The sequence below is a fragment of the Petaurus breviceps genome, unplaced genomic scaffold, assembly GCF_028583685.1.
Source record: "Petaurus breviceps papuanus isolate PSGF00001 unplaced genomic scaffold, PetGlider_PUasm1.0 229, whole genome shotgun sequence".
NCBI lineage: Eukaryota > Metazoa > Chordata > Mammalia > Diprotodontia > Petauridae > Petaurus > Petaurus breviceps.
In genome coordinates this window covers 15,946,397-15,962,959 of record NW_027185903.1, presented here as the reverse complement: position 1 = coordinate 15,962,959, position 16,563 = coordinate 15,946,397, and the positions used below count along the sequence as shown (strand labels likewise).

Below are 16,563 nucleotides of genomic sequence, written 5' to 3'. Positions count from 1 at the left end.
TGATTAAAGAAATGCTAATTAAAACAACTCTACCACCTTACACCTATCAGATTGGCTAACATGACAAAAAAGGAAAATGACAAATTCTTGAGGTAATGTGGAAAAACAGGGATATTAATGCACTGTTGGTACGGTTGTAAACTGGAGAACAGTCTGAAACTATGGCCAAAGGGTTATAAAACTCTGCACATCCTTGGCTCACTATTAGGTCTATATTCCAAAGAGATCAAAGGAAAGAGAAAAGGACATATATGTACAAAAATATTTCTAACAGCTCTTTTTGTGATAGCAAAGAACTGGAAGTTGAGGGGATGCTCATCAACTGGGGAATGGATGATCAAATTGTGGTATACGATTATGATGGAGTGACTGCACAAGGAATGATGAGTAAGATGGTTTCAGAAAAACCTAGGAAGACTTATATGAACTGATTCAAAGTGAAGTGAGCAGAATCGGAGAGCATTGTATATAGTAAGAACAATACTATAATGATGATCAACTGTGAAAGACAGCCATTCAAATCAAGACAATTCCAAAGAACTCATGATGAAAAATACTATCTACCTACAGGGAGAGAACTGATTAACTCTGAGTACAGACTGAAGTATACTTTGCTCACTTTATTTTTCTTGCTTCCCCCCACCCCCAAAATGACTGATGTGGAAAGAAGTTTTGCATGACTTCACATGTATAATTGATATCATATTACTTGGTTTCTTAATGGGGAGGGAGGGCAGGAGGGGAGCGGATTTGGAACTAAAAATTTCAAACACTAAATGTCCAAATTTAAATTTGGATTTAAATTAAAATTGAATTTAAATGTCCAATCCTTTTTTTTTTTTTTAAAAGGATTGTCCCCTTCAATGGAAGGGGGAAAAAGAAAGATGGTAAGATGGTCAGCTTTAGCTAGGTAAGAGCCAGGAAACTCCCTTTGGCAACCCTTCCTCCCATGTGATATCATCTGGTGGACCAGCAGGATGCATTCTGTACACTGTCAGTTGGTAATCCCTACTTAATCAGGGATTAGATGCAGTGGTCAAAGAAATGAAGAATTTTTAGCATAAAGAATAAGCAAGTAGGGGGCGGCCAGGTGGTGCAGTGAGTAAGAGCGCTGACCCCAGCGTCAGGAGACCCAGGATTGGTTCCGGCTTCAGATACTTGGCACCCACCCAAAAAATAACTGGCCGTGTAACCTTGAGCAAGTTACTTTACCTTGACTGCTTTAAAAAAAAATAAGCAAGTACTGACTGTCATCAGTATATTCCATGTACAGGGCTCACTTTAAACCATATGCTAACATTATTTCTGGGAATGGATTCTCTTACTGCTAAAAGAAGTTTCCTTTGATTCCTTGAATTAAAAATGGGTTTAATTTTATGTCTATGCTTTCATAGTTTCTCCCTGCCGTAAGCTTTAATCCTTTCAAATGTGTTCACACAGATACACATGCAATTATATAAATATATGATGAATTCCTTTACAAATGACAGATGTGCCCAATCTGTATAAAAACAAATACAAAATGTTTAAAATAGGATGTCCATTCATTATAAAGGTTTATCATACTTAGAAGAACATAGGCAATTATGATAGCAATATGTTCACATCATAATGTCAACATTTGAAGAGATCAACTACTTTTATTTCTTAGAACTATGAGAAATCATATAGAGATCAAATTTGATTTTTAAAACTTCAGGTTAAAAGACAAAACAAAAAACAAAACAAAACTTCAGGTTATAAATCAGGTCTGAATACCAAGAAATGTGAAAAATTTAGTACTTTATTTTCCAGGAGAGAATGACCTCATCTGGTTCTAAGATCCTAAAATACAGGAGAGACTGGGAAAATGTCTGGAAACGTTTAGTAGTACATAATCCACTAAGAGACAAATGTAGGCAAAAATATAAAACCAAGATTATAACCATGTGGGAGATTGACTGGATTTCTGTGGGAGCTACTTTTTAGATAGTCATTTAGGATGGATGTTTCTTCCTTTTCCAGTTTGCACCCTAAACTTAAAGAATAATTTCAGATTATGATTTTTCCAAGTTAAAAAGAAAGCAGCTTGAATTTAATAAACATTTATTAAGCAGCTATTGTGCTCAGATTACTGTACTAGGCATCAGGACATTGGAGAGAATACAAATAAAATATAGTCTTTATTATTAAGTCTTCTACTAAAAGACACAGACTAAGTATGTACTTCAAAGAATCCATAATGTCATCATTATTGGCAATGGTAGAAAAATCACCAGGATAATGGTAGTCATGGCCAGGAAAAGACTTCACATTAATAGTTTTTTAAAAGGTTGGATGATTTGAATTTAAGTCTTGACTCCAAATCTACCAAACTATCCATTACACCATTGTTTTTATAACCCATCCAGTATCTTTTCATCTTGTACCATTCTTGTCTGTGTTTTTCCATAAATCCTCTTTGGGGGCTCACCCAGCATGCTAGGGGCCTATTTCCATAGTTTGACACTGCTATGGAGGTCAATGGAACATGTAGACTGTCTCCTGACTATTCTCCCACCCTCATCTTGCTATAAGACTGACCTATTTCCTTTTCAGTTATACATCTTCCCAATGACCTACTTTATACAACTTGTTTCATTCATATCACATTGATTTCCAAATACATTCTTTCTTCCCTACCCAGAGAACCATCTCTTATAACAAGGAATAAAAAGGGAGGCAGGAGAAGAGAAGCAATTAAGCAAAACTAACCAACACGTTAACTGAGTCTAATTGTACATGCAATATTCCACACCCATTTGTTGTTGTTAATTGCTGTTATTCAGTTATGTCTGACTTTTTGTGACCCCACCTGAGGTTTTTTGAAGTGGTTTGCCATTTCCTCCTCTAGCTTATTTTACAGATGAGGAAACGGAGGCAACCAATGTTAAGTGACCTGCACAGGGTCACACAGCTACTAAGTGTCTGAGGGTAGATCTGAATTCAGGTCTTCCTGACTCCAGGCCCAGCCCTCTATCCTCTACACCATCTAGCTGCCATACCCATAGCTTCTTTTGTTCTGCAAAGACGGGGAGGGAGGTACACTATCTCCTTTCTACTTGTCCCATGAATTTCTTTACTGGAAACATATTGCAGCCCAGTCATGATCACACATTGACCTTCGGGTGACCTACATCTTAGATTTTTTGGAGCAATGATTTTGGTTGCTCTTTGGCGATTGGTCTGCATGGAGATAGTCAATTCAGAAATAATTCCCATGTCAGTAGTGAATTGTTTCCTGTACATTCAAATTTAATCAATTTCATTTAAAAAATGATATTGTATGACTCAAAACTGTATAGTATCACTGGTAGAATGCTATGGTTAAACAGATGAATCTTTAGGGGTCATTCAAAGCACTATACAACTTCCCAAAGGTGACACGGTCTACCCTCTTCTTTCTGTTTATTTCTGGGTCTGTTTCAGTTATTAACCATCAAACTACATATGATGACCTGAAAAATGGGCAATTTTTTTTTTGATAGACTCTTCCAAGTGTGGATAATTAGGCCAAAGGGATTATGGATCTCATTCAGGAGATTCTATAGTATTCCAGGATCTGATGCTACCAACACAATCTTATTGGCAACAGAAATGTCTCGAGGATGTCTCCATCCAGAGAGAATCAATCCCTTTTTCATTTAGATTCTTTGCAAGACATCCTCTAGGACCATTACAAACACCTTGGTTGAGTATGTATATTTCCTTCTTTCTGAATCATTTAATATTAATAATCAGGAGGTTATAGCTTTCAAAGAATCTCATATGATCTTAACATATAGCTAGGAGACAGACACCTTGTTGAAGGAGAAGCTTTTAAGGCTCTCTTTCACTCTATTGAAACAAACACCTGTATCCTCTGCATCTTTCAGACAGTTGGGTGACTATAAAGATGTAGTTTAAAAGCTTCTGCAGACTTGTGAAAGCCTGCCTGTTTTCTTCTTGTAACTTCATCAGAGATGTCCTTGCTACATATGAAGATTATTCTTTTGGAGATAAAAGAAAGTTGGCATATGCATTGGCAGTTATTGATATTTTCTTGCTCCATGATTTGTTTCCCCCAAGCACTCCATACCCTTCTGTCTTTCAGATTGAAAGTCTATTCCAGAGCACCGGCCCTGGAGTTGGGAGGACCTGATTTCAAATCCGGCCTCAGACACAATACAAAAACTAGTCATGTGACCTTGGGCAAGTCACTTAACCCCAACTGCCCTCCAAAAAGCAAAAAAAAAATCTATTCCTAAGTACTTTCAAAACCATCATTCTGTGCATATTAGAAGATTTCTGCATATATGTGGTCTAGTACAGCTGCCTTTCCAATTATGTTTTCAGAAGTACCATTTCTACTTTTTTATACATCAATGAGAGGTTTGAAGGGATGTAAGAGTCCAAGTATAGCGGCTCCATTGTCACTGAACAAATTTTAGTACATAAATGTGATGGAATACTATTGTTCTATAAGAAATGATGAGTGGATGGATTTTAGAAAAACCTGGAAAGACTTATATGAACTGATGCTGAGTGAAGTGAGCAGAACCAGAACAGCAACATTGTGCAATGATCCACTATGATAGATTTATCTCTTGTCAGCAATACAATTACAAAAGACTCATGATGGAAAATGCTATCCATAGAAAGAACCATGGAGTCTGAAAGCAAGATTGAAGCATGCTATTTTCACTTATTTTTGTTTTTTTCTTTCTCATGGTTTTTCCCTTTTGTTCTGATTCTTTTTTCACAACATGACAAATGTGGTAATGATTGTACATGTATAACCTATATCAGATTGCCTGCTGTTTTGGGGAGGAGGGAGGGAAAGAGAAAAATCTGGAACTCAAAATCTTATAAAAATGAATGTTGAAAACTATTTCTACATGTAATTGGAAAAAAGATAATACTATTAAGTGGGAGGGGGGAAAGACTGGAGGCAAGAATATTTTCTTATTTCTTCTTTGGGGCTATGTTTGGCATGACATTTTATCAAATAACTTTTGAGTGCTGACTTTGTGTAAGGCACTGTAGTGGTTATAAAGATAACACCATTCTTGCCCTGATGTGAGTTTATAATATAGGTAGGGTGCTTGAGATATGTACACAAATAAGAAGGGGGACATATGGATCACATTATAATATGAAATGCTTGACTCAAAGAGTAGTGACTGGTAGCTCAATGTTAACATGGCAGGAGGTCTCTAGTGGAATGCTCCAGGGATACATGCTTGGCCCTGGACTGCTTAACATTTTCACCAATAATTTGAATAAAGGAATAGATGACATACTGGATGACAGAGTCAGGCTTCAAAAAAGATCTTAAGTGGATGGACTGAATCTAGCAAAAGATGAAATTCATATGGAAAAATGTAAAGTCTGATATGGATAAAAAAAAACCCCTATCTCACTCAACTGAAATTGTTCTCTCCAAAGTGACCGATGAGCTCTTAATGGACAAATGTGATGGTCTTTTCTCAGGCCTCACTCTGTAGTAAGTGACACTTTTGACTTCCCTCTCCTCCCTAGATATTTCTTCCTCCCTGTGTTTCTCTGACACTTCTGTCTGTTTGCTCCTCAATCTCTGATGGAAGAACAGCATTCTGAGCACCATCACCGTTTCCTTTTTTCTTTCTTTCCTTCGGTCACCTGAGAAAGAGATATTCTACTCCTTCTTAAGGACAATCCCTACTTGAGTCTCTGATCCTCTCTTTCCTATCCATACTCCCTAAGGACCCTGGCTCCAGCAGTAAGACTTTCTTATACCTCCAATTTCTCTCTCTTTCCATGAAACTGTATTTGGATGTCCCCAATCCTTTAAAAAAAGACAGCCTTCCTATGACTCCACTTCTCTCCTCCTCTTCACAGTTAAGCCTAGGGGAAAAGAGTATCTTAACTAAACTTCTTCCCTACCACCAACCCCTTGTCAGCCAGCTCCAGGGTCTACCCGTCTACTGAGACTGCTCTCTGAAATGCAACAAATACTTTCTAATTTCCATGTGTGTAATGTAGCCTTTCTCCAGTCTTCATCCTCCTGAATTTCTCTGCCTCTTTTTACATTGCTGACCATACTTCCCTTAGTAGAAAAACCGTCCTCTTTTGGCTCTGGAGATTCTTTTAATTGTGGTAGTGTGCTACTATGGACAGGGAGGTAGAATTGGGAGTCAGGAAGACTTGAGTTCAAATCCTATCTCAGATACTCATTAGCTGTATGACCATGGGCAAGTCACTCAACCTCTTTCTCAGCCTCAGTTTCCTCATCTATAAAATGGGCATAAAATACATGTAGTATTTCACAAGGGTTTTGTGATGATCAAAAAAAATAATGAATGCCAAGTGCTTTGCAAACCTTCAAGTGGCTTGCAACTGTCATTTCTGATTATAATCTCTTGGCTGTTCTCCTACCTCTTTAACTGCTCATCCTCTTGCTGACTCCTTAATGTGAGTACTACTCAAAGAACTCTCCTTGGTTCTCTTATAGTCTCTTTCCAGACTCTTTCTGGCAATCTCATTTCCTCTCTTTGGATTCAGTAACTTCCTCTACACAGATGACTCCTTAATCTCTACCTCCAGTTCTGATGTCTTTTCTGAGGTCTAGAGCTGTTGCAGGTTCCAAAAGGACATCCCCACATGTATGTGTCACCAGCATCTCAAATGCAATCATGTCCAAAAAGAAATGAGTATCTTCCCTCTCTAAACATGCTCTTTTTTCTGATTTTAGTGTTTCTACCAATAGCACCTCCATTTATTCCTTTCTCATAAAATCGTGGACAGAGGGATGGAAGGGACCTTACATGGTGTATAGTCTGATCCCTATGTTTTACTGATGAGAAAACTGGCCCAGGGAGAGTAGATAACTTCCCCAAGGCAGCAGGCATAGTAAGCATCCCTCTGCCATGCTGGTACCTGTGGCTTGTTCGCCTTCACTTCTCATAACCAATTTGTTATGAAGCCTCACTGACCATCACTGCCCTCTCTGTCCCACCTAGCTTTCCTTCTCCCTTCCCACAGCCACCACCAGAGTACAAAACCTCATTCCCATCTGCCTAAACAATGGAAAGATAACTGAACTTGGAATCACAGGACTTGGGTTAAATCTCACCTATGATAACTACCTGTGTGACCTTGGGTAAGTCATTTAATATTTTTAGGTCCCAGTTTCTTCATCTGTAAAATGAAGGGATTGACCTACATGGCCTTGGAGGTCACTTACAGAGTTATAGTGATCCTGTGAACCTATGACTATCCTTACAAACTTTCTTTTTTGTTCTTACAAATTATTTTCCTCGTTGCTGCCAGAATAATCCTTCTTAATGCATCGATCTGGTTCCCATTGCCTACTGCATAAAGGTGGAACTCCCTCACCTGTCATTCAAGGCCCTCTCCACAATGTAGGACCACTTGACCAGTTCAGGCGTTTTTCATATAATCCCACTCCACACACTCTAAATAGTCAGCCATATTATGCTGGATTTTCATGTGTCTGCATTTGATCAGATTGTCTTCCATGCCTGGAATGCCCTCCTCCTCCTCCTTGTCCATTAACCCCCACCTCCCATGTATTTTATGTCCTCCATGCAGATTTCTTTAACGCTGAAGAACTTCCGCCTCCTCAGACCTTGCATAGTATGGTTTACTTGAGTCATCAGGCATTTTTTTTCACTTTGCACTCAGTATGTGCATAATAAATGTCTGCTATTTTTACTTATCTCCTTTACTGAACTCTGCACCCCAAGACGGCAGAAAACATCAGTGTCTTGTGCATAGTAAGTGATCAGCACTTATCAAATAAAGGTAACTAGGGTATGTTTCGACATAGTTTGAAGTCTAAATGTCAAAACCATGGAGATAAGAACATGGGCCGTCAGCCACTCCATGAATGTATTCTGCTCAAGAACACACAAAAAAAAATCATGGAACTATGTCAGTCGGGTAGACTGCCTAAATCTGGACTGTGTGACAAGGGAAAAATGCTTAAGGCATGATGACTTACTGGGAACATTCAGACAGCTAAGGATGAGTCACAACCACAAACTCCTTTTCTTCTTTTCACTCAAATATGTGAGAGTTGTTCTCACAAGGCTTGGAATAGCTATTTTGCAGGGGGCCTAAACTGCGCGAGACCCTGGATGTTCTATTGCTTGACAGTTTGGGAGACAGAAAGTGATTTTGAGATCATGACAGAATGGTAGAATTTTCTGTTAGATTAGAGAAGTACTTTTTTTTGAGAAGCATTTTTAAACAAGGTCTTGGGAGAGAACACACTGAGAGAAGGGAGCTAAATAGCTTGTAAGAAATAAAGACCACTAGTAGAATGTATTTTAAATAAATTTCACATCATATAAGTTTGGTATTTAGTGATTGTTCTGGCCTAGCAATAAAGTGATGAATAATATATTCAGGTGTTAAAGATCATGCTATGAGAGAGAGGTCTCTGGGTCTACAAACCACTAAGATACAACCTAGCATATAATCTAGATTTAGGAGACTTTGCTGGCTTGGACTCTAGTTAAAATGTGGTTATTTTTTCAGTCTTTAAAGGTTTTAGGATGATTCACAGAATGTTACAGAAGATCATCCATCATGACTACATTTCTCTCTTTACTCATATTTAAAAAAAACAAAATGGGAATCAGCAATGTCAAGTTCTTTGCCCAAGGTCATAGAGCTGATCAAGTAGATCATTTCTGTATCTTAACTGGCCATCAAAGTAAGAACACTTGCTTTCTTTAGTGAGTGTAATATGAGATGAGACAAACCCAGAGTTTAAAGGATGGAGTGTACCGATGTTATGATTCTGGATACTAGCTGGAAAACAAGTTTTTCTTTACTCAATGAAATTAGGTTGAGCCGTTTTTCTGTGGAGATAGCCTTGATACACCAGATGTGAGCTGAGGATCTTGTCAGGGTATTAAGAGAAACATTTCATTGACCTATGGCCGCTATCATTAACTTTGGTCACTAAATGCAACCTGGGACAAACCCTCTTTGCAGGGTCTTCTCCTTGGTTTAATTGATGACTTCTAATGCCTTTCCACCTCTGCAATTCTGTGGCTACTGGATCAACAAAAAAGTTAATGGCTCAAACTGAAATTCCCTATTCATCCAGTGAATACACAGAATATCTGGTCACTGGACCAAGATGGCTCTGGAGGAGAAAGTGAGGCTGGTGACCTTGCACAGCCCTCCCTCACTCAAATCCAAGTCAACCGCAGGTCATGTCATCATCATCAAATGAAGGACAAACACAACAAAGAAAAGAAAGGCAATCACGAGATCCTAGAACTTTAGAACTTAAAGTAAACTTAGAGATTATCACATCCAGGTCCCTCCTTTTCTAGTACCAACCACGAGGGAAGCTGAGTCAGGGGCTCAAGGTGACATGGACAGAGAAGGGAAAGAAGCAGGGTAATTTCCTTTTATGTTGCAAATGACTTGACTAAATCTTCCTCTTGGCTAGGATGGATGTACTATCATCAGTTATGGCACAATTAAGTGCTTTATAAGGGAGAGATTGCCAGGCCTGAAGTTAGGAGGACTTATTTTCTGAGTTCAAATCTGGCCTCAGACACTTATTAGCTATGTGAATGACTCTGGCAACTCACTTAACCTTGTTTGCCTCAGTTTCCTCATCTGTAAAATGAGCTGGAGAAGGAAATGGCAAACCACAACAGTGTCTTTGCCAAGAAAATCCCAAATGGATTCATGAAGAATTAGACATGACCGAACAACAACAATTCAAAAATAATTTTGATTGGTTACTCCAGGATTTTTAGTGGCTGCTAAATTATGAAATACACCAGGGTCTCTGAAGAATTACAAATGAGCCCCATTACTTGGAGGTGAGATGCAGTGTGGTGTAGGGGATAGAAAGCCTGCCTTGAAGTCAGGGAAAACTACTGGACTTGAGTCCTGCCTCTTATATCTACTATTTATGTGATCCTGGGCAGGTTATTTAACCTTTTGGTACACTAGACAACTCTCTTAAAGATTGTAAATTACAGAGGAGGTGCCAGCCTGTATCAGTAGAGGGAATTTTCCTGTGCTATTTTGTCACAGATCAGGAACCCCCTGAAAAAAAAAATCACTCAGGGGACAATGAAGGAAAAGGATGTCATCAAAGAAACATATGATTGAAAAAGAAGATGAACTGGTCTTATGACAAGTGAGAGATAATAGTGGGTATCGTTGTGCTCTCAACAGAAAATGAAGAAGGCCACCACTGAGGGTGGACCCCCTTTGAAGAACTTATGGGAGGAAAGGGACAAGAATCACACAGACAAAGATGGCAGCAGCATCCACATCAGTAAGATGACCGATCCATTAGAGTATTCTAGTAGCAATCACATCTCACTCTGACAACTTAGCCAAGTCTCACAATTAGAAGCATAAAACCATCAAAGGCTTAGTGTTACAGTATTAAAATTAATACATAAATCCTGCTTAAGCAGAGCAAAGACACCCACAGAGGGATCTATGAGGGAAGTATCTTGTTTCATTGATTTCTTTTAAAAAGCCATTTGCTGATATACATACTGCTCTCCATTGCACCCTCCCTTATAACCGTGGAAAACAGAGAAGCAAAACTGATCAACAAAGAGATCCCGTCTGACTCTGTATGTGTGTGTATATATCAATATAAATGTCTATATATCTATATAAGCAATTCAGCTCCTGTAGTTTCCTTCCTCTCTACCAAAAGGAGGAAAATAAGTTTTACCATCTCTTCTCCATGATCAAGACTGGTCATTAAAATGAATGGCTCAGTTGGCTAGGCACCTAGGTGGAACAGCTGAAAAAGCTTTAGCTATGAAGACAGGAAGACCCAGGTTCAAATCCAGCCTCAAACACTGATGACCCTGAGCAACCTGTTTAACATCTCTTTACCCAAATTCCCTCATCTGTAAAATGGGGATGAGTAACTACTTCCCAGTGTTGTTGTGAGGGTAAAATGAGATAGCATTTATAAAATGTTTTGCAAACTTTAAGGAGTTATATGAATACTAGACATTACTTTTATTATTTTAGTATTGTTTTCATTCTCATTATTGTGACCACTGTGAATATTTGTTCTCTTGAGATCATGCTTTCTTTGGAAAATAACTATAACCATTAAATGAGTTTAGGATCATAGGATTTAGTTTAAGGGGATAATGGGTCTCGTCATCTCAAACCATCTAATTTTTATGGATGAGGAAATGTGATGCCCTGAAAGACGGTTAAGTGAATGATCAAAACAGTCCCCTGTTGCATTCTGGGAAGAAAAGGGGGAATTCTTTGCCTTTGAGATGCACTTAAGCATACATACAGCAGGAGAATCTTATGTGGCATACTCACTTTGTTGAAAAGACAAGATTCCTACCTAGGACTGTTAACATTAGGAATGGGGGGCTCATAAAGTACGACCCTGAAATTATGAGATGCCAAGTTAAAGTTAGGCCTGCCCTCACCCCATAGAATACAAACACCTTGAGAGCAGTATATTTAAAAGAAATTTTTTTGTTATCCTAACCTTCAGGTCACTTAAGGAGTACTGTACAAAATAGATTTGAAAGAGGTTTTCTGGGCTCTTTGTAAAGTTTCAACCCATAATATGTCTATCCAGTAAATCAAAATAGTTTCGTGAAAAGTTTAATGAAGGTTACTTGCTCATATTAGAAACAACAGTTAAAAAAACCCAAATATAGAAATTTTAATTTAAAAATATGAATTAGTGAATTGACTAGAATGACTAATGTATGAAGACAATATATTTTTAAATACTCAGATTTTGAAATATGTGTGGTTTTCTCCCTTGGAATTTAACCATAAGTTAATTTAAATTTAAAATTCACATGTAGTACAGGATATTATATATATATATAGCAAACAAAAATCACTTACATTATCATAAGACATTTGAGATCTATATCTTCTCCTTTTAAATCATACTTGCTAGTCAGTGATAGTGAAATTTCAGTCTTCAAGAGCTGATTTAGTGTATTTTCCTTGTTAGGGTCATTGGAACCAATAGCTCCTTCCCCTGTAGGAAAAACAAAGATTTATTCTGCTAGCTCATTTACTTATTACAATAGCATGATTACCAAAATGTATATGAAAAAGGATTTCTAGAAAAAAATCAACTCTTATTCAAATACTGAGAATGTGTTTGAACAAACCATTTTCTCATATATCTATCTGAAAATGACTTCCAGTTTCCTATGTAAGTACACTTACAAACATTTATCCCTTTGAATTATTATTTTAAAAAACCACACACATAAAACAAAATCAGTTTAAAAAAATGCTATAATACCTCAATGAAAATACCTTAAAAACCTGGTTCTTCATGGCTGGAAAAAAATTTAAAAAGACAAGCTTTTTGGGGTGGTTGTGTGTGTGTGACTTATCAGATAACAAAGTGTAATTCCTACAACACCCATTCATAAAATAGTGGGTCTGAATAGGGTTGCCCTATTATGCATATCAAAAATTTAATGACACAATCTGTAATGGGACAGAAAACCAGAAGATGACTGGTTATCACTTGACAGGGTAGTCAAGCCAGACTTGCTAAAGAATCAAAGCACTTTGAGGGAGAAAGAGGAGACAGCATATATCAGGTCAAACTATCACTACCACTTGACCACTGTCTCTCTCAGACCCTGACAAAGACAGCTCAGGACCCTAAAAGCATTTGGAATAGCAAAACTTACAGTCTAGTGTCAAATATTTCAACATCATAAATTGATATGATTTTATCAGTGGAAATGATATGAAGGAAGGGGCATTTGTATCTCTTTTGCTGCTACTCCCTAAGAGCCTTGGGACTCCTCCATCTATCTTGCAGTTGAAACTTCCCTTTGTTTTGTCTCTACATTAGAATGTGAGGCCCTTGAGAGCAGGGGCTGTCTTAATTTTCTATTTGTATACCAAATGCTTAACACATATTAAGGACTTAATAATTACTTCATTCATTCATTCATTTGTTTAAGACTAGCTAAAAAAAAAAATCTTACCGAGAAAAGATTCCACATCAGGGACTTCTCCCAGACGTTCCAGCAACTCATTCAGTGGGTCATCTTTTTCAGAAGCAATTGCATCTTGGTGTTCTAATAGCAGCTTAATACAAAAAAAAAAAAAGACATAACGACAAAAGTCATGAGTTAACTCTTAACCTGCCACCCAATATTTAGTCCCTCCTCTTCTAGTTTTTTTTTGGACATACTACTTCTATTAAATGTAGCTGAGAACTTGAATGTGGAATTGGCATTCAAGGGATGGGAGGAGAAAGGAAGAGACTTATTTTTCCTTTCTCTTAGTTAACAGGGAAGCATCAAAAGTAGTAGCAGGGGGGTGGCCAGGTAGCACAGCGAGTAAGAGCACCGGCTCCAGTGTTGAGAAGACCTGGAGATCGAATCCCGGGCTCAGACACTTAGCACCCACCCAGAAACACCTGGCCGTGTAACCTTGAGCAAGTTACTTAACCCCAATTGCTTAGGGGCGGCCAGGTGGCTCAGCGAGTAAGAGCACCAGCTCCAATATCAGGATGACCTGGATCAAATCCGGACTCAGATACTCAGCACCACACCCAGAAATAACTGGCCATGTAACCTTGAGCAAGTTACTTAACCCCGATTGCTTTAAAAAAAAAAAAGTAGTAGCAGGATATGGGATTGCATAGCATTGCTATCAGACTTATTTCAGTATTTCACCTCACAAAGTTTCCTGATCTAGTTTTGCTACCAACCTTGCAGAACAGTTGTTCCATTTTTTTTAAACTTTATGGATTTAGATAATTAGATAGATAAACTTTATGGATTTAGATATTTAGGTAATATGTGATTGAGTGATGTTTTTCTCCATCAGGAAGAGGGTCTAAAACCAGTAGAAACAAGGGACCTAAGCAAAGGTCTCCTGGTGCTCTGCATACAAGAGTTACATAACATGGTGTGAGTTGAATGAGAGGTATGCTATGGAGCTACAAAGAAACTCAGATATTGGGAAGAGACCCATGACCAATTCCTGTTTGCAATGTAGCTTTAGTTTTTGCTAGCGATTAAGAATTGATTAGACTTGAATACTTCTTCTCCAACAGTTCGCTGTTGCATTTTAAGAGGAATTATTTGCCTTTAGGATGCATGTAAATGACCATGCAGTGAGGATTTTATGTTCTATCCCTGCTGTGCTGAAGACTCAGTGGCTTGTATAGTGCCTGGCATATAGCAGATGCTTAATAATGCTTTCTGACTGATGAATCCTATCCCCTAAAGTGGAAAAGAGATAGCTGGCTAATAAGAAAATTTCTCAGACTACAGAAATTTTTTTTTAAAGCAATCGGGATTAAGTAACTTGCCCAAGGTTACACGGCCAGTTATTTTGGGTTGTGGTGCTGAGTATCTGAGCCCAGATTTGATCCAAGTCATCCCGACACTGGAGCCAGTGCTCTTACTCGCTGTGCTACCTGGCTGCCCCTAATTTTTTTAATTTTTATCCTATAAAGAAGTAACTATAAGAGTATTAGAATAATAGGGCAATAGAATATAGATATAGCTATAGTATTAATATCCTATAGTCTGAAAAATAGGGCTAAAAGTATTTGAAAACTCTCTTTGGGGGGGGAGGGGTTCTATTTTAAAGACACACTAGCTTGTCAAAGGCCAAATGGTAACACAAACTCAGGCAGCAAATCATGATACAAGAATGTCTCTATCTGTATGCTTTCTTGTTGATACCATTTGCACAATAGCACTCCTTCCAAACCATTTTTCCTTTTTAATTTCTGCTTCCAGCTTACCACCCAATTGAATCTAAGTCAGTCCTTAAATAAGCTTCACATGACTTTGCTTCTGTACCAAATTCCTATTAAGAAGTAATAGGAATAATACGCCACAGAGAAACAATTTACTGGGTTTTTTTTTCAATTCATGTGTGTGTGTGTGTATATATATATATATATATATATATATATATGTATGTATGTGTATATAAAATCTCCCTAAAATTAAGGATTAAAAATTGATTGGACTTGGATATTTTTTATTTTTTTGGGGGGGGGAGGGAAATTGGGGTTCAGTGACTTGCCCAAGGTCACACGGATAGTTTTGGTGTTGAGTGTCTGTGACCGGAGTTGAACTCAGGTCCTCCTGACTCCAGGACCGGTGCTCTTTTCATTGTGCCACCTAGCCGCCCCTTGGATATTTTTTCTAAAACAACCCCTGGATACATTTTTGGAGGAAAGGATTACTTGCCTTTAGACTGCAGTAAACATGCATACCGTGATGATTTTATGTTCTATCCCCACTTTGCTGAAAAGTCATGCTTAATAATGTATGTACTGCACAACTGCATAAAATATACAATTTCTCATATTCTGAAAGGATATCCCTTTTCTTTGGGGAATAACCAAATCTCAATAATTGGGGAACCTCAATGTAATGGCAAGCAAAGTAGTACTTTGCAGCTTGTTTTGACTATTCAAGTGCCTTTGAGTTTCACCTCTGATTGTGTAAAGTCTTTGTTGGAAATAGTATACATTGTGTTACTACTCTTAACAGGCCTAAGATCATCACATGGAGCCCACGGTGGTAGGAGCTTGCCAGAAGCTGAACAGAAAGGGTAGAACAGGAAGGAGCAGAGCAGAGAAAAGCTCGAGCACAAGCTGAGACCAAGCAGAGCTGAGAGGGAGAATGTTTGTGGTACTGGCACTCTGTCTCTTCTGTCTGTACTGATGTTACTTTGTCAGAACAAAGCATTCTGTTTGTTGGAAGAGGACTTTACTGCTGTTACAGAAGTTCTGGGCCTTTACTGTTGGTTTGTGTTTGATTTCTCAGACAAAAGCTTTGTTTGTTGGTTTGTGTTACTTCGTCAGATAGAAAGTGAACTGAAATGATAGTGCCAGCAATATGTGTAAATATTGTTGCAGTTATGTTAAGCTTAATTTGTGTAAATATTTTTCTAGCTCCATTAAAGCTTTGTCTTCCTAAAAACAGACACTTCAAAGAGCTGTCCCTTTAAGCTGAGGTGTGAAACAGGAGTGGGGAGCTGCCTATGTGTGAGTCCAGGCAAGAGCTGGTAGTGGCCAACTCATGGAAGAGGAGCCTGGAAGAGGAGCTGTGGGGTTTAGAAGTCAGCCTCCAGTTAAGATGAAAGAGGGCTTCACTTGGGTACTCAGTACTGACTAATGATAATGTAACTTACTGTGATGTAGGGATGGATGGTGTTTGTACTTTCTGCTGCCCCTTAAGGATGATTGGTTTAAGGATGATTGGAAGTCAGTCTCAAGTCAAGATGAAAGAAAACTTTTATTCTGTATTGATTGAGGAGATTGTGACAATGAATGATATGTTTTGTTTAAGACTATGTGGCCACCTTAGTAATGAGTTGTTATGTTGTTGTGCTTTAGTTTCTTTTTTTTTTTTAAGCAATCGGGGTTAAGTAACTTGCTCAAGGTTACATGGCCAGTTATTTCTGGGTAAGTAAGTTTCAGTGGTGCTAAGTATCTGAGCCCGGATTCGATCCCCAGGTCATGCCGACACTGAGGCCAGTGCTCTTACTTGCTGAGCCACCTGGCCG

The 16,563-nt window shown here is 38.3% G+C and overlaps 1 protein-coding gene across 1 annotated transcript in view; it reads right to left on the bottom strand.

Annotated features, from left to right (window-relative positions):
* The window catches only part of IQGAP2 (IQ motif containing GTPase activating protein 2), a 369,993-nt gene that overhangs the window by 21,083 nt on the left and 332,347 nt on the right, over nt 1-16,563 (bottom strand). Inside the window, exons 29-30 of the mRNA XM_069096257.1 lie at nt 13,008-13,110; nt 11,893-12,031 (exon numbers count right to left, since the gene is read on the bottom strand). Coding sequence (XP_068952358.1) covers nt 11,893-12,031; nt 13,008-13,110 — 242 coding nt within the window. The remainder of the gene's footprint in view (nt 1-11,892; nt 12,032-13,007; nt 13,111-16,563) is intronic.